Genomic DNA, 21812 nt, shown 5'->3' with positions numbered 1-21812 from the left:
CATGAAACAAACTAACCAAGTCTAGACAGAGAACAAGTCCGTAATGCCCCTCCGGGAAACCACTTCCTCTACATCACCATCTCTTCAGAGGAAAGAAATGTTTTAAAAAATAACAGTTAGAGATGGGCGTGCTGGTGAATGCCTTTAATCCCAGAACTCCAGGCAGACATAGGCAGATCTCTGAGTTCAAGGCCAGCCTGGTCTGCAGAGTGTCTTCCAGGACAGCCAGGGCTGTTACACAGAGAAACCCTGCCTCAAACAACAACAAACAAACAAACAAAAAAAGAAATAATAGTTTTTTTTTAATGTTAATTTCATTTACTTAAGTTCCTAAGGGGGCAAATCTCAGCTTCCCTGACTGCATTAAAACACTTAGAGGCTAGAAAATAAAATGACCAACTTTTGCCAATTTAAGTAAGTGGATCAATAGCTTATGAAAGAAATACTAGTACAGAGGACAGACATGAATAGCACATGCTTACAATTCCAGCACTTTAAAAGACCAAGACACAGCTGGGCGGTGGTGGCGGACGCCTTTAATCCTAGCACTCACAGAAGCAGGCGAAACTCTGTGAATTCGAGGCCAGCCTGGTCTACAGAGTGAGTTCCAGGACAGGCTCCAAACTAGAGAGAGAAACCTTGTCTCAAAAAAAAAATCTAAGGCACAAGAATTTTAAGTTCGAGGCTAATCTGAGCTTTGACTTGAACTACATAGTGATATCTTGTTCTAAAGAATCCAATGGGGCCAGGCATGGTGTCACATGCCTGTCTATAATCCCAGCAACTGGGAGGCTAAGGCAAGAGACCATCAAAAACTTCAAAAGTGAGTTTAAGATCAGCCTGGGCTACACAGCAGTATCAGTCTCAAAACTACCCCTGCCCCACCCACCCCCCATTTTTTAAAGGAGAAGAAAAAGCAGCAGCAACCACCACCTCAGACTGGGAATTTAGTTCAGTTGGTAGAGTGCTTGTCTAGCATGCACAGAGCTGTGGGTTTGATCTCCAACCGCCAATAAAACATGTATAATTGTGTAACTCTGTAATCCCAGCACCTGAGTGGATCAAAAGTTCATTCTCAGCTATATATCAAGTCTGGGGCCAGCCTGGAATACATAAGACTATCAAAAAAAAAAAAAAAGTGGGAAAGGTAAAGGGAAAAAAGGGGAAGCCATGCATGGTGGTGTCTGCCTGAATCCTGGTACTCAAGAGGTAGAGGTGGCTCTCTGAGTTCCAGGACACCCACAGCTACACCGTGAGCCCTTGTCCCAGAAAGAAAGAAAAAGGAAGAACAAAATGAGACATGATAGTATAAATTCTCTTAGTGTATTAAATGCTGCTTTGTCTTACATTTCTTATGACATTAAAATGCAGAACTGGGAGATTCTGGGATTTTATTTGCTACACTAATGCACACAAGTCCTCCCTTCTTCTCTGGGTTTGGCAGTGCACTGAACTGAAGAGAGTACAGTTATCAGGTGGTCCTCAGACCGGGCAAATGCACAGCGGGAATAGGGGTAGAGCAGGGAGTGGATAACTGGAAACTTGGATCTCAGTAGGGAAACAAAGATTTCAACTGAGATAACAAAGATCTTAAAACTGAGGCAGAATTATGATGTAACCGTAAGAGGAATCATCTAGAGTTGACAATCAGGAATTCTAGAAAGCTAAAAGGCTGCTCAGGGGCTTCCACGAGGATGCCTCAAGGAGAAGACCGAACAGGCTGCATTTTGGCTCCTAGCTGGGCGGCTTGGCTGTATCATCTTTATGTACTTCTTCTACCACTTTCGGATCTATTCCGTCGAGAAAAACAACAAACACACTAATCTAACACAAACGTCCTTGTTATACAATGAGCAAATGAAGTCAAGGGTTAGATGGCTTTCCCAGAGCTGGCCCTCCCCGGTGCAATACCTCCCTCAGCACCAACATGCCGGTCAGGTCTCTGCAGGGTGGAAGCAGCAGCAGCAGCAGCAGTAGCAGGCATGGGTTTAACAGCCACAGAATTAATTTGTGGCCCAGCTTAAAGAAGTAATACAGGAGAAAATAGTAAAAACACTTGTATTTATGATCCAGTTACTAATAAGGCATGCCAACTCACAGACCAGAACAGGAAAGTTTGGGCATCACGCAGTATTTCTGTACCATGGACAGTTGCCTACACTCCTAACGTGGGACTGGCATGGTGCTCACCCACAGCACACAAAGCTCCGACTTCAATCCCTACCACTCCCTCAGAAGAAAATCTGACTAGAGAGTATTTTTCTGAACATGATGGCACGTACCTGAAATCCTAGTACTTGGGAGGCAGAGACAAGAGAATCGTGAATTTAAGGCCAGCATAAGTACATGAGACCCTGTCTTGAAAGAGGAAAGAAGAACTGATTCTGGAGTCTCTTTCCAAAGCACAAAAAGGTCCCACTTCATAGGTTCATATTTAGTTACTTTGCCTAAGACATAGGAAAAAAAATCTACTCTCAAATTTAAAGCACTCATTTTCTTTGTATCTGACAAATTTGAGACTGACGTCCACAAAGTAATGTGTGTACATGTGCACACTGCATGGCATGTGTGAGCATGCATGTGCATGTATGTAAAAAGCAAAGGAAATCTCAGGTGTTAGTTCTTAAGACAGCCGCCTCCCACCTTGTTTTCTGAGACATCATCTCTTCACTGGGACTCAGGACTTGACTACTAAGCTAGCGTAGCTGTCCAGTGAGCCTCTGCTTCCCCACTGTGCTAGGATTACAAACAGATGCGGGTCATAAACCCACACCCTCCTCTCCGGGGGTCCTGGGGACAAACTCTGGTAACCCCGCTGGCACAGGAAGCACTTTACAAACTGAGCCATCTCTCCAGCCCAAAGTCCAAGTTTTAAACAGCTGTTACCAAGGCAGCAAACGTTCCGCAGAAATGATAAGGATGAATAGAACTGACGGAGTAATCGAGTCTGCAAGTCTACACAGGAAGTGCAGAGTAAGTGATATGTCCTTAATGCTGGGAAGTATGGCAGTTATAGGTATTCTGATGGAGTCTTTTCCTGTTAAAGCATCAATGGACACAGCCTCATTATTTCTTTCTCTTTTTTTAAAGATTTACTTATTTATTATATGCAGTGTTCTGTCTGCATGTATGCCTGCTGGCCAAAAGGGGGCACCAGATCTCATTACAGATGGTTTGAGCCACCATGTGGTTGCTGGGAATTGAATTTAGGACCTCTGGGAAGAACAGCCAATGCTCTCAACCTCTGAGCCATCTCTCCAGCCCTACCACATTATTTCTAAAACCTTTTCATTCTGTGAATTTAGTGATGAGATAAAGAGAATATAAAAAATTTAAAATAATGAACACAGCAATTTCTTTTTTTTGTTTGTTTTTGCTTTTTTTAGGTTTTTCAAGACAGAGTTTCTCTGTGTAACAGCTCTGGCTGTCCTAGAACTCACTCTATGATCCACGCAGTCTCAAACTCACAGAGATCCACCTGCCTCTGCTTCCCAAGTATTGGTATTAAAGGTGTGCACCACCACCACACCTGGAATTAAAAGAGTCCGCCACCATATCCTGGCTTAACACAACCACTTTCTGATGAGGTAGGCAAAGTTCCTGTTACACCCAAACTTGTAAAAATTTGTGTCTTTTTTTTTTTTTTTTTTTTTTGCCACAGATAAGAAAAATTACAGAAAGGGGAAGAAAAGATGGGTAAGACAAAGGGTAAGAAAAGCAACAGCATCTGCTTCATGCTAAACACAGTTCCTACCTGGCAAGTCTCTCTTTATCCGCAGAGCTCTGCTCATCATCCGACCTAAAAACAGAATTGATGAACTAAGCGAAAATTAAAATAAAAAGGAAGAAAGGAGAGAAGAGAGAAAGTATGGATGAAAGGGAAGGAGGAGAAATGAAATACAAATAGGAAGAAGAAAAGAAATAAAATGGATACAGAGAAAAGGGGGAAATGGCAATACAAGCAGGAACCTTGCTCATAATCTACAGAACCATGTTTTTTTAAAAAGTAACTTATAAGACAAAAGTCAAGGCCAGTTAGGAACTAATATGATCTCAACACAAAACACATTTTGTCTCTACAGAGACCAAAGATACAGAGTTTGAACAAGAGCCAGCCAGGGAACTCAGGATGATCATTCTTAAAAGTTGCTGCCACCTTGGGAAGAACAGCATGCTCACAAAGATACTCTGCAGCGTCTAAATTAGGCAGTTTAAACAACTGACCTGCAGTGGTGTCTGCTCCACCCATGACCTTGGGCTATAGGGCCAGAAGGGGGCGGTGCTTCCTGCTGCTGTGCGTGACCTCTTGAGAGGAGAGGGAGAGGGGTCACAGGTTTCCTTTCCTGCTTCCCGATTCTTTTTTTTTTTTTTTTTTTTTTTTTCCATTTTTATCCTGGTGTGACCAGACACCGGACAGCCTGGGAAATGAACCCAAGTCCTCTAGATCATCCGTCAGTGCTCTGAACCACTGAGCCATCTCTCTTCCCCACATTGGGCGCCACTTTTTACAATCAATCCACGTGAGTCTACTAAAATGGTAACAGAATGTATTGAGATATAGATTGAGGAAATACACTCATGGTTACAGAACGGAGTGGACAGCACAAGTCGTCCTCTGACCTGACCAGGAGTGAGTCCAAGTGAGTCCACCTCGCAGGCAGGAGCAGGGAGCAGGGCATGGGACCCTTCTCCAACCCCTTGTAAGAAGTCACATACAATGGCAAGAAGCACCGCCTCCTTTGGGCCGTATAGCCCAATATCATGGGCAGAGAAAATACCACTACACTGACCAGAAATATAAGTCGCTAACATAAATACACACACACACAAAATTATGACCAGATTTTCCCATTGTAATATTTAGTGTATCTGCATGTGTGCACATGTGTGCCAGAGAGTATGGATAGAAGTTAGAGGACAACTTGGGGGGTCTGTTCTAGCCTTTCATCATCTCATCTTGGGGCTAGAACTTGTGTCCTCAGGCCTGATGGTAAGAGTTATATGCTGAGCCATCTAGCTGGACCATGACCAGATGTTACTCATGGAAGTTAAGGCTATAACGTTTACAGCCTTAAACCAAGAGCTACATTTCTTGCATACATATCCCCTATAATTGACACATTCCTAATCTAATAAATTCTGGTTTAGTCACCTAAGCACTTTTTCTATAGTTTAACCAGTATCAGTTCCTTCTCTCTTGGAGAAAGACAAAAGTTATCACTAAATTCTTCCAGAAAACCAAGATTCTGTTAAGAATGGGTAGCAGGGGCCAGGGGCCAGGTGTGGTGGTATATGCCTTTAATTTCAGCCCTTGAAGAGTTCAGTGCCAGCCTGGTCTACATAGTCAGTTCCATCATAACCAGGACTATGCAGAAAGACCATCTTAAAAACCTCACCCCAAAAGAAGGAGTGGGCGTAGCAACTGAAAAAACAAGGTATTAGCTAATTTACTGCATCAGGACTTACTTTAAGAGAGATAAGCCTCAAATAAATTATCTAAGTAAAGTATATTAAGAGGTCAAAAAGTCTGGCTATTAAAAATGACAATGGGGCTGGAGAGATGGGTCAGTGGTTAAGAGTACTGGCTGCCCTTCCAGAGGTCCTGAGTTCAACATGACAATTCATGACAGTCCCTTGTTCCAGTTCTAGAAGATCTGATGCCCTCTTCTGTCCTCTATGGACACCAGGCATGCATATGCGGGCTGCAGAGGCATATATGCATGCAATAGGAAAAAACAGATATAAGTAAATTAAAAAAAAATTTAAGATAATGACAAGAAGTATGTATCTCAATGGTAGATCACATATGAACATGAGAACTGAGCAACAGGCCAGAGAGACTGTCTCATATAAACCAAGACAATAAAGAGAGCCATGCAAATAAAATGACTTCCTAAGACTCTGCCTTAGGATGATGGACACAGCAGAAAGCAGGGGCCTTGTAGTCCCAGCTACTAGGGAAGATAAAATAGGAGAACTGCTTGTGCCTAGGAATTTGCAAAAGAGTAAAACTTGAGCTTTATTAATAACAATATTGAGCTTAATAATAATAATAGTGATTATTATTTTTTTTGCAATATATGGGAAAATTCCAATAAAATAGAAACGTAAAATCCTTGGAATCTTGGCACTGGGAAGGCAGAGATAGGAGGATCCCAGGGGCTCATCCAACAACAGCCTAGCCAACTTGGTGCATTCCAAGAAAGAGAAATGAGACCCTGCCTAGGGGGTGGAGAAAAAAAAAAGGAAGGCTCCTGACGAACGGCACCTGAAGCTTTCCTCTGGTCTCTACATGCACACATACAAACTCAAAGATGTCAGTAGACAAGAAGAGCTGGCTGTGGCGGTGGAGTTCAACTTTAATCCTAGCACTTGGAAAACAAAGGCAAAATTATGCCTGCAGGTTCCAGGAAAGCCAGGGCTGGTGAGACCTTAACAAACAAACAAGACTGGAAATACGGCTCAGAGGTTAAGAGCACACACTGTTCTGGAAGACGACTTGAGTCGGGTTCCTAGCACCTGTGTTGGACAGTTCACAACTGCCTATAAATCCAACTCCAGCGAATCCTGTGGTTTCCATGGGCACATGCTCTCATAGGCACATATCCACATGCACATGGACACAGACATATACACAATCAACTAATAGGCCATGTTTTAAAATTATTTACAAAACCTTCCTTAGCCTGGTGGTGTGGTGCATGCCTTAAATCCCAGCACTCTGGAAGTAGAGGTAGGCAATCTCTGAGTTCAGAGTTTGAGGCCAGCGTGGTCTACAGAGAGAATTCCAAGGATCCAAGGCTACACAGAGAAACCCTGTCTTGAAAAACCAATTAAAAAAAGGAAAGAAAGAAATGAATTTTTGTTTTAAAATTCCTTTTAGTATTATTAGTAGAGTCATAATCTCTTTTCTACTCCAATATTTCTGAACAAAATAGGACATAGGTAGATTAAAATATTCCAGGTTGTGTTTTTATGGCTTGATAGAATTTCAGCCAAAAATTAGTATTTTCTAAATTTGTATTTATTATCATTATGTGTGTCAATATGATGTACATGTATAAGTACAGGCACCTGAGTGTCACAGTGTGTGTGACACAGTGCAATTTTTGGGAATAAGTCCTTTCCTTTCACTGTTGGATTTAGGGATTGAGCTTAAAGTATTTATTTATTCATTTTCAGTGATTAGTAGATACTTATACAAGAATAAAAGTCATCCGTGCCAAACTTAGTATGAGAGGTTAAATGTCCGGTGCAATTTTTCTTCCCAGCTAAGTCTTTCCTTTCTCTCTCTGTCTGTTTTGAAAACATAGTATCAGAAGATAAGGGGCCCAAATGCTGCCTCAGCTCCTAAAAGTGAGTTCCTCGGAGTATGTCTGAAATTATGCTAACATTTACTGATCTTGCTTAGGTCCAGTCAGTCAAGATAGGATTTTTGATGTGCATTTAGCATTTGGGGTCATTGTAATGAAGCAGACACTCCTGTTTAAGCAGGGCCAAGGTACTGGGGAGAGTGGACAGGGGCACAGGCTTATACTTGGAAGCTGGGATCATGGCTCCCCCAAGTATTTATGTGTTTATGTGTGCATCCGTATGTATGTATGATCGTGTGCATGTGGAAGTCCCCAGAAGCCAAGACGATGTCAAGTTCCCTGGAGCTGGAGTTACAGGTGGTTGTGGGCCACTATGTGCATGCTGGAAACCAAATTCAGGTCCTCTGCAAGAGCAACAAGCATTCTTACTCACAGAGCTGCCTCTCCAGCCCCATGCCCTCTTTTTTTTTTTTTTTTTTTTTTTTAAGAGTTACTCATAGCAAGGATTTTCTAAAAGTAAAGCCAGTTTCTGGGTTGAGAAAGATTACTCTTTAATAAAAAGCAAAATAAGTGTATTTTATAATCTAACACTTATTTAAACGAATTTAAGTTTATTATCTAGAAAAAAACTCATTTAAATGAGTAAAAACCATTTTCTATAAAAATTCTTCCATTATTTGTACCAATATAATAATTATATCCAGCCGGGCAGAGGTGGTGCACGCCTTTAATCCCAGCACTCGGGAGGCAGGGGCAGGCAGATCTCTGAATTTGAGGTCAGTCTGGTCTACAGGTTAAGTTCCAGGACAGCCAGAGCTACACAGAGAAACCCTGTCTCATAAATAAACAAACAAACAAACAAACAACCCCAAGAAGTCCATAATATGTGTTCCTGTAGATACAATAAACACACTAGCATACCTTGCATACATGAGAAAAGCATTTTGTGAAAAATCCACCACAAGCTTCAAGTCAGGTCACCTGCATCAATGACAGGCTGTTTCAACACTTTTCAGAAGAGGAAGATACTACACAGAGAAATTCACCCTCACCTAGATAAAATTTAAATCTCACATTTAGACGGCTTGACCCCACAACCAGGACAAAAATCCTCTGCATTACCTGGCAAACCGCTCTTTGTCACTGCACATCTGTTCATCGTCACATCTGAAAAGGAGGGGCGGAGAAAAGAATAATTCAAATTAATCTCTCATTTACCTTATCTGCACTTATCTAATTCTGCTGGGAATGAGTAGAAATGTTCAACAAGAGCCAATCACGAAGCACCTGATACTGCTGGCAGCTGACAGAGCTTCAGAACTGATGACTATTACTACCTGTCATGTTTTTAAGTTTTCAGACAGATAAAAAGATGGCGTGATGAGACCATGAAATGTCTGTGATGGCTCTAAAGTTGGGGATATATTTGAGTTTGCTGTTTGCTTATTCGTTTGTTCCTGATGATTTCTGATTTTTGTTTTTCTGAGATGGGGTCTCAGGTATGTAGCTCTGGCTAGCCTGGGTCTTTGAACTTGCAGAGATCCTTTGCCTCTGCCTCCCAAGTCCTAGGGTGACAACTGTGAATCACTATGCCTAACTCGTGTTTTTGGTTTTTGTTTTTTAATGTTGTGATGATATTTTGAACAAATAAAATTTGCTTGAAGATCAGAGGACAGAACAAGCCACTAGATTAAGCACAGAGGCCAGGCAGTAGAGGCACACACCTTTAATCCCAGCAGAGGATTTCTGTGAGTTCAAGGCCACACTGGGCTACAGATTAATCCAGTCTAAAAGAGAAACAGAGCCAGGCAGTGGGGACACACGCCTTTTAATCCCAGCACTAGGAAGCTTGAGACAGGAAGTGATATGGCTGGGCAGACAAAGGAATATAAGGTGGGAGGAGACAGTGTTAGGATCCTGCTCTCACTCTTCAGGGTTTAACGTCTTATGTCATCAGCAGGCGACTACATACCAGCCTTAATAAGCTGGACACAGACCCCCAGCCCCCACCCTCCCTTTTCTGTTTCCGCTCTGCTGTCTGCTCTGCCTCGCTTCCCCCGCTCCGACAGGCCTGGTCCTCCCTCCTATCCCCTCTTCTTTCTGGTAACCATGGTCTGTGATTCTTCGGCCATTCATCTTTTTAGACAGGAACTCGCGCTCTGTCAGGCTGAGGAGTTGGTGAGGTAAGAGGTGGTGGCTGTGGCTTGCTCTGCTTCTCTGATCTTTCAGCTTTTACCCTGATATCTGGCTCTGGGTTTTTATTACAAGACCATTTGGGATTCGTGCCACAAAATGTGGCTTTAAAAAAAAAAAAAACAACCCATAGAACAGTGTATGTGTGTCTTCTTCCTGTGTCCATTCTTCTCTGAAAATTAAGGTCATAAATAAGGATATTCAAACAACTCCTGAAGAGCCTGCTTTAAGCTGGGTGGTGCATGTGTCTGCAGCTCTACTGGCCCAGATACTTAGACAACTGAGGGAAGAGGACACTTGAGCAAGGTGAGTGGAGGCCAGTCTGAGCAGTATATCGATACTTCACAGCGGGTGAGGAGATAGCCAAAGCCTCCAAGACTCAGGATCCATTCCATAAGAAGGGACAGAAACAATTTTAGAATCATGAGAAGGGGACAGACTGTTGTGGAACACCGTCTTCTGGAAATAGCATGACCAATGAATTCTTGAATTTATGGTAGCTTGTATGGTAACAGCGCTGCTTAATGAATAACACTGCACCACCGCATTAAAACCCACACTGGTGCTGTGACAGAGCACCAGTTGTGAGCCACCACGTGGTTGCTGGGAATTGAACTCAGGACCTTTGGAAGATCAAGCAGTGCTCTTACCCTCTGAGCCATGTCCCCAGCCCCCTGAACCCTCCCTTTCTGAGCCTTTCTCTCCTGTCCACGTGCAACCTGAACCTGAGGAATCTCTGACTCCAAAGACCCTCGGCTTATCTGACCTCCGCTCTGCTCTCTGGTATGGGATGGCCGCTCCCGCCCAACTGTGGCTCCCACCTGCACTCTGTCACCCATTCTTGAGCTGCCCTGAGTAGCATGGACAGGTCTGGAAGCAGGCTAGGATGCATGCAAATGAGTTTAGGATCAGGATCCATATTGGGATTATAATAATCCAGATGGCTCTCTAGTCAGATATCAGTTTACAACCTGCCTCCTGGCGGGTCTTCCTAAAGCTGTCCTCAAACGAACAAACTTAGCAAAAGCTAAAGAAACAAACAAACAAAACGTAATTCAAGAATACAGAATAAAATCTGCCTCATGTCTCCCATAGCTTCCCAACATCAGGGCTAACTTAAGCATCTGGAGAGAGGGCCACTGACCCCACAGGCAAAAGTCTCAGCTGTGGCATTTAAGGTACCATGGTGAGATGAGAAAGCCCACGAACAGAATTTCCAAATGCTGGCACACACTATCCCGGAGGCTGCATAGAGGCTTCCAGGTCCCTGTTTTAAATGTGTGGTAGAAAAGGCCACGCAGGCCATCAATGGAGCCCCTATTCCTGTTCACCCACCTTTTTTTATAATAAACAAAGAATCTGGAATGTTGGAATTCCTGGCCACTCCCCTAGCTACATGACCATGCATGTGCAGTTCAGTAACCAAGCAAGGGGCCTTACATCCTACATAATACATGATTGTGTAATTTGCATGCAGCGTGATCATGAAATCTATGTGTATGCATGGTAGCTCCATTAAGTCCATATGCGCATGTGCAGGGGAATCCATAAGAAGCAGATCACAGGCTCCTCCCTCTTCTTCTCCTCCCCACCGTCTCTCCCTGCACATGTCTTCCACAGGCCTGGTCATACTCTCTTCTGTCCCTCTCTTCTAATAAACTCTGACAGTGTCTCCTGGACTTTCTCTTACAGTAACAGCGCCACTTAATGAATAACATTAAAACCAACAGTAGCCACAGGGAAGGTGTTCCTGTAAATAACCACTCACACATGCTACTGGTAAGCAACCCTGATGAAATGTTGAAGTCCCCTCCCCCCTTGCGGGCCACAAGAATATATTATAGAGACTCAGTTGTACATTAAAGTTATACTCTGATTGGCCAAGGGTCTGTCAAAAGGCAAGCCACTTAGTATGAATATTTGGTGTTATCCAGCTTTTAATATTTCAGCCCGTCTTCTGCTATGAGATTCCTATGTGCCCAAATACTACAGACCATTTGGCAAACAGCTAAGCTTCTCAGAAGCTGAATCTCTAGGTAACTAACTCCCCCGCTGAGCCTAGGACACTAACAGGCTATTAGATGTATAGTTTTGTTTACTGTGCAAATAAAGTTCAGATCTTCCACTGCCCCAGAGCAACTTATTAGATCAAAGGGGTTTCCTCTTACTAGGTGCTTCAAGCTGTGATGTAGATTGACTGGCTATCAGTACTCCTCCCCGACCCTGTCAGAAAACTGGTAGCAGAGAAAAATAGTGGCAGTTTTATTTTTAGTGACTTATAGGTTTCTTTACCCTATCACCTGTAAGTTTATAGTTTGAGCACATTTATGATAGACTCATAATGTTTTCACCTAACCACAGTAAGGATAGATTCCTAGCACATAAATTCCTTTTCTGATTTATTCCAGCTCCTATCTAACTCTGCCTTTATTCTCTTCCCCTTTTTGGGTTGTAAATGAAGTTGCCAGGAAGCTTCTGGTGTAGACCTTGCAATTCTTATGTTGTACTGTAAACATGAAGGTGTTGCTGTCTTGGGAAAGATATAGACCCTATAGAAGTGGGCAGAATTTTGGACAGAAGAGTTCCGGTGTATCTAGATTCATTCCGCACCACTGGTAGTGTCTCTTCTGGACCCCTGGGAAGTGTAATATTAAGGCTGGTCCTGTAATATTATACGAAACACCCCCGCCCCCCCCCCCAAAAAAAAAACAAGCATGAAAGCAGAAGAGGAACTAGTTGGGAAGAGGAAGGAGATTAGTGGGAAGAGGACAACGGAGGGTAAGGGTGGGGTATACATTCAAACTGCCTTATATACGTGTATGGAAATGTAAACTGGTGCACAACTGAACCCCTGGCATGCGGCATGCGGCATGCGGCATGCAGATGCAAGAGGACTGCCACAGCTGGAGGCCAGCACGGCCCACACAGCAGGTTTCAGGCCATCAAAACCAAACTGGTGTTTGCAGACCTAGCGCAGATGTGGAGGCCCAGATGTGGAGGCCGGGAGACAACTTGTAGGGCTGGTTCTTTCCTCCCACCATGTGGGTTCCAGAGATGGAAAGGAGGACGTCCCGATTAGCAGCAAGCACCTTGACCCAGCATGCCATCTCAACAGCAGCATTCTATGCTTTACTCCTCTGAGACAGTACCTTGTCAGGCAGCTCGGGCTTGATTTGAACTCACAGCGATCCTCCTGCTTCAGCCTCTCAAGCACCAGAATTATATGTACATGCTATCAAACCCAGCTCAAAACTAATTGACTTAGGGGTTAGGCAGATGGCTCAATGATTAAGAACGTACGTTGTTCATGCAGAGGACCCAGGTTCGGTTCTCAGAACCCACATGGCAGTTTACAACTGTCTTTAACTCCCGTTTCAGGAGATCTGACATCTTCTGACCTCTTCAGGAACCAGGCACATACATAGTGCGATACATACATGTAGGCAAAACATAAAGAAAAATTTTCAAATCTTACCAAAACACTTAATACAAAAACTTGGGCCAGGTAGTGGTGGGCACACGCCTTTAATAAATGCCAGCACTCAGGAGACAGAGGCAGTCAGATCTCTACAAAGTGACTTCTAGATCAGCCAGGGCTACACAGAGAAACCTTGTCTCAAAAAATAAAAAATATTTTGGTATGAGAACTAGAATCCAGAGCTTTGAACTTTCAAAGCAAGGGCTTGACCCTGAGCTGTAACAATGATTTAGCTTTTAAAGCAGCACCATATTGTTTTCATTGTGACTACCATTTTATATTGCCACAGTGTACAACTGTTCCAATTCCTGCACATCTTTAGCAATATTTGTTATTGGGGGGGGGGGGGTTGCTTGTTTCTTCCCCTTTTGAGGGAGAGGGTTCAAGACAGGGTTTCTCTGTGTATCCCTGGCTGTCCTGGAACTCTGCAGATGAGGCTGGCCTTGAACTCTGCCTGCCTCTGCCTTCTGAATGCTGGGATTAAAGGCCCACCCCCCACCTCCACCCCACCCCCACCCCCCACCCTGCTTGCTTCTTTCTGAGGCAGGATCTCACTATGCAGCCCTGGATACTGGGTTCCCTCTACCCACTAAGCCTCCAGACTTAGCTCCTATTTTGTTTTGGTTTTGATAGTGGTCATTGGGACAGATATTTATATCTGTCATCTCAGTACAGTTTTGACTTAGGGGTTAGGTTATATATCCTAATGATCAGGGATGTTGATTTTTCATATGCTTGTTGGCCATTTGTACTTTTTGGAGAAATGTTTATCCATGACCTTTGGGCATTCTTTTTTCTCTCTTTTTTTTTTTTAATTTTTAAATTTGTTTTTACTGATTTTGAAAGTAATCTATGTTTGGTGTTTAGGGGATAAAAATCAACCATTAAATAAAAACAAGACTATTCCCTAAGTCTTCTACTGAAAGCAAAGTGCACTGCCATCTGCAAGGTCACAAAGTAGCCCCTGGCGACTGCCTGCTCCGGGGCAGCCCTACTCCTACCCTCTCCTACTGTGGCCCACAAGCAAGGGCTTCCCAACAACAGCCACATTCATCTCCTAGTGTTCCAGGTCTTTGTACTTCCCCTTCCTCTTCTAGGAAGCCTCTCTAGTTCTGAGCAGACATCCACTTCCTTTCCTTTTCACCATTTCAGTCTCGAGATGAAATGTCCTCCCCAAAGCCCCTGACTGAGATCCTCAATCTACTACTGGCCCTCAGTTACGTAACGCTAGTCTGACTATCACTGTCCTACGAAGTACCCTCGTTTGCTTGCCTGTTTACTGTCTTCCCAACAAGAGGAGCAGTTTGTAAAGAAATAGTCCTTAAATCAAAGGAGTCAGACAACGCCACTCTAAACACAATGTTCTACTTTACTGATTACTCAGATTAGAAGGAATGTGAAAACAAATACTGGGAGGCCAAGAATGTCAGGACACAACTTCAGTCACAGAACTGGGAGGCAGAGACAGGCAGATCTCTGGGAGTTCCAGGCCAGTCAGAGCTACACAATCAGATCTATCTAAAACAAAAAAGAAATGCAGGGCAGGGTGTGGCAGTTTGAGCTAGTAATCCCACTACTGAAAAAAGAGGCTCTTAGTGAGTCTGAGTAAAGCCTGGACTATACAATTATTTCCAGGCTTGCTTGGATCACAAAGTGGGGCTCTGTCAAACAAAATGAGGCTGGTGAGATGTTTCAGGAGATCAACACATCTGCTGCCAAGCCTAGTCTAAGTTCAATGCCTAGAACCTATATGGTAGAGGGGGAACTATTCCTGCAAATTATTCTCTGACCTTCATACATTTGCTACAGCACACGTGTCCACATACACACAAAAGACATAAATGTTTAAAACACACAATCACACACCCACACTGGCAACCTCTCTTAAGGCCACAAATCCCCTCCAGGAAGATGTAGCAAGCTGGGAAGAAGAGCTAACCCACGGGACAGTTCAAATGCCTGTTCATCTTATCCTTAAATCACCTAGGTTATCATCCCTATAAGGAGAGCATATCAATTCCTCAATTTTACTGACTGCATCTGTCTTCCTGTGGGCCCCTAGGCTACTCTCAGAGCACATATTAACCTATCTGCCTCTTTTTCGGCCTCCAGTCAGGTTGTCTCATCAACTCAGTCGTCAAAATGCTAAGGAGAAGAAAGGTCTTTTCCTCCCCTACACTTTCAAGAAAGGCATGCCTGTACAGTTACTATCCACTGCCTCTCCGTGGATACTAACTGAATTCGATGAATAAAATTTGCTATTTATTTCTTAGTGTACACACACACACACACACACACACACACACACACGAGTGCTAGGAATCAAACCCAGGCCTTACGTACACTAAGCACACACTTTACCACTGAGACACACCTCCAGCCCCATTTTAACCACTCTGAAGTATCAAGAGGCACTGCTGCTGACATTTTCGTCTTTATTTTTCTGAAACTGTCTCCTGTGTAACCCAGACTAAGGCAGAACTGACTAAGCCGCCTCCAACTGGAGATCTTTCTCCCCGTCGTCCAAGTGCTGAAAGGCAGGCAGCTACCACTCTGTGCCTGGCTGGTTTCCATCTCCTTTCATAGACAGGGCCTGGGACAGGGTGACTTCAAACCTGAACCTGCAATCCTCCTGATCTCCTCCCCTTGGGGTTCTGTACCCCACTATGCCTGGTTTATACAGTGCTGGGAAGCAAACCCAAAGCTTCATGCATTCTAGGCAACCATTCTACTAAGTTGTATCAAATTATTCTTAAAATAAATAAACACTTATTTCTACTTGCGTGTGTGAATGCTTGCCACATGTCTGAGTGGCTCTGCAAAACAGAAGAGGGCACTGGATTCTTCGGAGCTGTAGTTACAGGCAACTGTAAGCTGCCCAACGTGGGTTCCAGAAACCAAACTCTGGTCCTCTGGAAGAACAGCAAGTACTCTCTAACAAGTGAGCATCTCTCCAATTCCCACAATCCTTCATCTTAAATATTAAATCACTTCTCAAAATTATGTCAGAATTGTAGTTCATACATATTCTAGATATCAATTGCTTCTAAGATACATGATCTGCAAGTATTTTCTCCCAATTCTACATGTTACCTCTTCAGGACAAGCAAAAAGAACTATTAGGAATTGAATAAGCTTCACACAATTGGCAATTCAATGACACAAAGTTTTACAGTCTCTAAAATAACGATAACAGGGCTAGGGATAGCTCCATGGTACAGTGCTTGCCTAGCATCCAGTAGGTCCTATGCTCAGCTACTAACAGTGCAAAACGGGATCAACACTGTGACACAGTAAATCTGTAAGCAAGTGACTGACTAGCAACATCAACATGCCAGAATCACTAGGCCACTAGCTATGTCCCTAGGTCATTTCTTTAATAGGTAATAATTCTATGGCTCCCATTAGAGTTGTATATATAGTCATCTGCTAAGGACCAAAATGTTATATAAGTTTTGTAATGACTACTTGCTTTTACGGAAGCAAAAACCCAGGGTAAAAACTATCAGACAGGAACAAATAGTCTAGTGACCTCCATGCCATTCGTACATATGCCATGGTTGATGAGAGCATGACACTGTAACTAATAATTCTCTAATAAAGGAATTCCCAATAGAGCTGTTTGAAAAACAGCTATCTTGGGGATGGAGAAACGGAGAAACAGCACAGTTATTAAGAGCGGTTGCTGCTTTTGCAGAGGGCCTGGGTTCAGTTCCTAGTGTAACAGGCCCAGACCTTAGGAGGCCTTCAGACCTTAGCACAACCGACTCCATGATGGAAGTGCCATTCAGGCTGCAGAACTCAGCAGGTAGACAACACCACCTGCCAAATCTAAAACAAAGGCCTAATCCATCAAAGTCCATAGTTCTGGGAAAGACTCTGAATGTTCTAACCTTGCTTTGTAGCTTCTGTAGTTCCGCTTCTGGCTAACTGTTCTTGTTAACTGAAGTATGCCAACCCAGAACATGGTTTTTGTGCCTAAAATCTCACCCTGAGAAGGGCTCAGTGTTACACTGGGATTCCAAACACTCAGTGTAGCTGCCAGCCAGCTAATAAAGACTTTCTATTGTATTAAATCCATGTCCGAGCAATCTTCTATGGTGAATACCCCATAACACCAGCACCCACATGGTGGCTCACAATCATCTGTAACTCCAGTTCCAGAGGATCTAATGCCCTCTTCTGGCCTCTGTGAGAACCATATGCATATGGTGCTCCAGCAATACTTGAAGACAAAACATCCAAACACTTAAAAATAAAAATATATAAATCTAGAAATAACAACAAAGTCTTTTCTTTAGAACAAAAAGTAAAATCTTTTCCCTTCTTCACATTTATTAAAGTCCACTAAGTGTCAAGAAGAATTATTTCAATTGCTGTGTTGGTTGGTTTTTGTCAATTTGACACAAACCTAGATATTATCTGAAAAGAGGCGATCTCAAATGAGACAATGTTTCCACCAAAATGGCCTGTGAGCAAACCTGTAGGATATTTTTTTTTAATTAATAATTGATGCAGAGGGCCCACCTCACTGTGGGTAGTGCCTCCCCTGGGCAGATAGTCCTGGAAACAAACATCTGATGGGGAAGCAAAGGCATGGAGACAGGGGTAGCTGAGAGCTCACATCTTGCTCCACAAACAAGAGGCAGAGAATACACTGGGAATGGTGTAAGTCTTTCGAAACCTTAGAGAATGCCCCAGTGGCACACCTTGTCTAACAAGACCACACCTCACCCTTCCCAAACAGGTCTACCAACTGGGGACCAAGTATTCAAACATAAAACCCTATGGGGAACATGCTCATTAAAACCAGCACATCCTCTTAGTCTCCAAGTTTGAGGCTGGCCTGGACCCTACAACCTGACAACCCAACCCACCCCCTCCCCCCTGTACACATACACACTTATACACACAAAATCTCTAATTTCTGTGACCTAAAAGAGGAGTCAACAGGTACTGGAGTGTGACAGAGTAGAACATTATCCAATTATAGCTCCCAACACCCACATCCTTTTGTAGCCCTCTCCAACAGTGATGTAGGACATGTATACACAAGCTGCTCTGGCCAACAAGACATTAGTAAAAGCTGTAAGAGTCACAGAAGCAAAGGTCTGTTAAGTACACCAGGACTTGCCCTTTGTGTTACAGCCATCACCACACTCTGCCCTGTTTGAAGGGAGGCAATGGGGGTGGGAGGAGGCAGGAGCAGGGAATGAGGGCAGAATGGAGAAAGAGAGAGGGGCAACTATGCTGGCTGAACCTAACTTCCAACAGACCAGATGGCTGAGCAGTCTTACCATGAATCCAACTCACTGACTTGTGAGAACTAATCAATTAATTCTTTTCTTTTTCCATTTGTGTGTATATGCATGTTTGCATGTGTTATGGGCAAAGGTCTGTGTGGATGCACATGTGTGTGGGTGAGCATGCATGAAGAAGCCAAAAGTTGATGTGAGGAAGATGCTTCATCTCTCTTCTACCTTACTAGATGAGAAGAATCATTTCATCACACACAGGGCTGGCTCATGGGAGGGAAAGGAATAAAATAATAACAAATTCAGAGCTTGCAGATAAAACTACTCGGCATGCTAGCTTGCTCTGGGGATCTCTTGTCTCCACCTTCCAAGGCTGAAGTTACAAGCACAATTCTATGCCCACTTGGCATATATGTGGGTTCTGGGGATCTGAACTATTATTATCCTTAGATTTGCAATGTCAAACCCTTAACCACTGAGCTATCTCCCCAGTCTGCTATTATTTTAAAGGCATGAATCAACATATGACTTGGCTTATGGACAGTCTTCTAAATTTTCTGTGCCCATGAGAAGCTATCTCTAAAAAGAATATCTAAAAACTGTCCTATCATATAAGAAAATGTACAGTTTTAGGATGAAGCATATTCTTTAGGCCAATGAACAAAAACATTATAATCCAGAAGTACAAACATGCTTAAATAGCCTTTTGATACTAAGGATTGAACCCAAACCTCAGACAGGCGAGGCAAGAGTTTGAGCACGCTGCACTCCCAGCCCACTGGCTTTAATAATGTAGGACATTTCCTTCTTGTGTGTTAGGGAGAAAGGCGCTCGCTCGCGCAGCAGCCAGTCTGTGGAGACCAGAGGACAATCTGCAGCAGTCAGTTTTTTCCCCCGGTCATGTGGGTTCTAGGGAACCAAACTTACATCATCAAGCCCGGTAGATAAAATACTGTTACCCACTGAGCCAGCCCTCCAGCCCTCCAGCCCTCCAGCCCTCCAGCCCACTGATCAGAAGTCACTTTATGAGAAGTCTTTTTAAAAAAATCAAAACTCTTACCTCAAAAATTTACTGTTCCCTTCTCCATCATCATCAAAATCCAGCCTGGGGAAAGACAACAAAAAATATTCTGAGTTTATTGATAACATAGAATCTTAAGAAAGTAAACTATAAGGCTGGAGAGATGGCTCAGTGGTTAAGAACACTGGCTGTTCTTCCAGAGGTTCTGAGTTCAATTCCCAGCACCCACATGGTGGTTCACAACCATCTGTAATGAGATCTGGTGCCTTCTTCTGGCCTGCGGGGATACATGAAAACAGAACATTGTATACATAATAAATAAATCTTAAAAAAAAAAAAGAAAGAAAGAAAGTAAACTATATTAACACAAGATGCCTATGTGCTCCTAGGAAACAGAAGGAAAAGAAGTGGGCAGAAGCAAAATAAATTTATACTACATAGTTTTCATAGTGTCCTAACTGGGCAAAACAAACTAGCCATGGTGGCACATGCCTGTAATCCCACCATCCAAAAACTGAGAAGAGGACTGAAAAGCCACCCTCAGATACATAGTAAGTTCTAGGCTAGCCTTTGTTGCATAATTAGAACCTGTTTCAAAAAGCAAAAGGAAGGAGGAGGGAAAAGCAGCAGCAGCAGCACAGCTGATACCTCCACAGCAGGGATTTGTATACACGAGGCAAGTACTGTAACTAGGAAGAGAAGTGTAAACAGTTCCCACCGTCTAAGAATACAGCTCAGTTGGGAGAGTGTACAACCTCTCCTTTAGAGCATAAACTGGGCATGGTGGCACAAACCTGTAGTCCTGTCACATGGGAGGTGGCAACAGGATGATTAGGAGTTCAAGTTCAACCTTGGTTATACTGTTGAGTTCAAGATTAGCCTGGGCTACATAAGACTCTGCCTGGAAAAAAAAAATCCTAAGATCTATTTTTCATTTTTATGGTCTAATTTAAGCCCTGTTTATCAAGTTTCAACAACAACTTTCAAAGCAATGATATTCTATAAAGGAAAAGAAGACACAGCAAGTCAAGTTGTTAGTCTAAAACTGAAACATACACCATAGCCACGTAACTGTGCTAGGTGGCCAGCCTTGGTGGCACACACCTTTAACTCAAAGTACTCAGTGGCCAGCCTTGGTGGCACACACCTTTAACTCAAAGTACTCAGTGGCCAGCCTTGGTGGCACATACCTTTAACTCAAAGTACTCAGTGGCCAGCCTTGGTGGCACATACCTTTAACTCAAAGTACTCAGCAAGCAGAAGCAAAAGGATGGTAAATCCAAGGCCAGCTTGAGCTACACAGCCAGACCCTGTCAAAAGAGAGAGAAAGGCAAGAAAGCAACATCACCTGCACACAAGATACTGTGGGACATGGGGCAAAAATAAAATTAGCCTTGGGGAACTTTTCAGCCCAGACAATTGCAAATATAAAATGAAGGGCCAGAGAGATATCTTAGCAGATTAAGGAACTTGTCACCAAGCCTATGGGCCTGAATTGAATCCCTGAGACCCAAATAGTGAAGAAATAACAACCACGGGTTCTTTTTTGACCTAAACACATAACAGAGTAAATAAAATAACTTAGTATATATAAGTGACAATGTGGTTTAGTTTTCTGACACAAGATCTTTCTACATTGCTCTGGTAGACCTGGAAATCACTATATACACCAGGCTTGCCTCTCTCAAGTGCTGGGATTAAAGATGTGTGCCAGCACACCCAGGTGGAGTGATAATTGATGGTACTCCTGGAACATAGGAAGACAGAGGCAGGAGGATCATGAGTGGAAGGCCAGTTTGGGCTACATGGTGAACTCCAGGTCAACAAGGCTACACAGCAGGATTGTCTCAAACTAGGTGTGGTAGTCACATGTGTTTGTTTCCAAGCACTTGAGAAGTGGAACCAAGAGGAACAGGACCCCAGGCCAGTTGGGGCCACAGGAAAGGTGTATTGTAATAACACAAACAAATTAAACAGACTTTGTTACAAAATAAAAAAGCAGACTGGAGAGATGGCTCAGGGGTTAAGAGCACTGGTTGTTCTTCCAGAGGACCTGGGTTCAATTCCCAGCACCCACGTGGCAGCTCACAACTGTCTGTAACTCCAGATATGGCATCCTCACACAGACATACATGCAGGCAAAACACCAATGTACATAAAATAAAAGTAAATAAATTAAAGAAAAATTTTAAAAAAAAGCAAACACTTCTTTAAATGTGTTTTTAATATTGACAAGACTATCTTTTATGATGTTTAAAAAGATTTTATTTTATTATGTCTTTTGGGGACATGTGCACATATGACTACAGGTGCCCACAGAGTCCAGAACAGGGCATCAGATCCACTGAAACTGAAGCCACAGATGGTTGTGAGCCTCCAAAAGGAAGCACCAGCAACTGAAATCAGGTTTTCTGTAAGAGCAGTGTGGACTCTTAAACACTGAGCCATTTCTCTGGAACTCAAGATTTCTTTTCATGTGTTTTTCTGCAAAAAAAAAATAGTGAAATAAAACTGTAATCCTAGCATTCAGGGGAAGATCATGAGTCCAGACC

General features: G+C 43.2%; 1 protein-coding gene across 3 annotated transcripts in view; it reads right to left on the bottom strand.

The window, feature by feature from the left end:
• The window catches only part of Arnt (aryl hydrocarbon receptor nuclear translocator), an 81675-nt gene that overhangs the window by 36336 nt on the left and 23527 nt on the right, over positions 1-21812 (bottom strand). For 2 of the 3 annotated variants that reach the window (XM_016001096.3, XM_006982541.4), the window contains exons 3-5: positions 19300-19344; positions 8436-8480; positions 3755-3799 (exon numbers count right to left, since the gene is read on the bottom strand). In XM_016001096.3, the coding sequence (XP_015856582.1) occupies positions 3755-3799; positions 8436-8480; positions 19300-19344 (135 nt within the window). The remainder of the gene's footprint in view (positions 1-3754; positions 3800-8435; positions 8481-19299; positions 19345-21812) is intronic. The other variant, XM_006982542.4, reaches the window with a different exon arrangement.

The sequence above is a fragment of the Peromyscus maniculatus genome, chromosome 6 (genome assembly GCF_049852395.1).
Source record: "Peromyscus maniculatus bairdii isolate BWxNUB_F1_BW_parent chromosome 6, HU_Pman_BW_mat_3.1, whole genome shotgun sequence".
Classification (NCBI taxonomy): Eukaryota; Metazoa; Chordata; class Mammalia; order Rodentia; family Cricetidae; genus Peromyscus; species Peromyscus maniculatus.
Note: the sequence above shows the minus strand (reverse complement) of the source record. Positions and strands in the feature narration are given on the sequence as shown.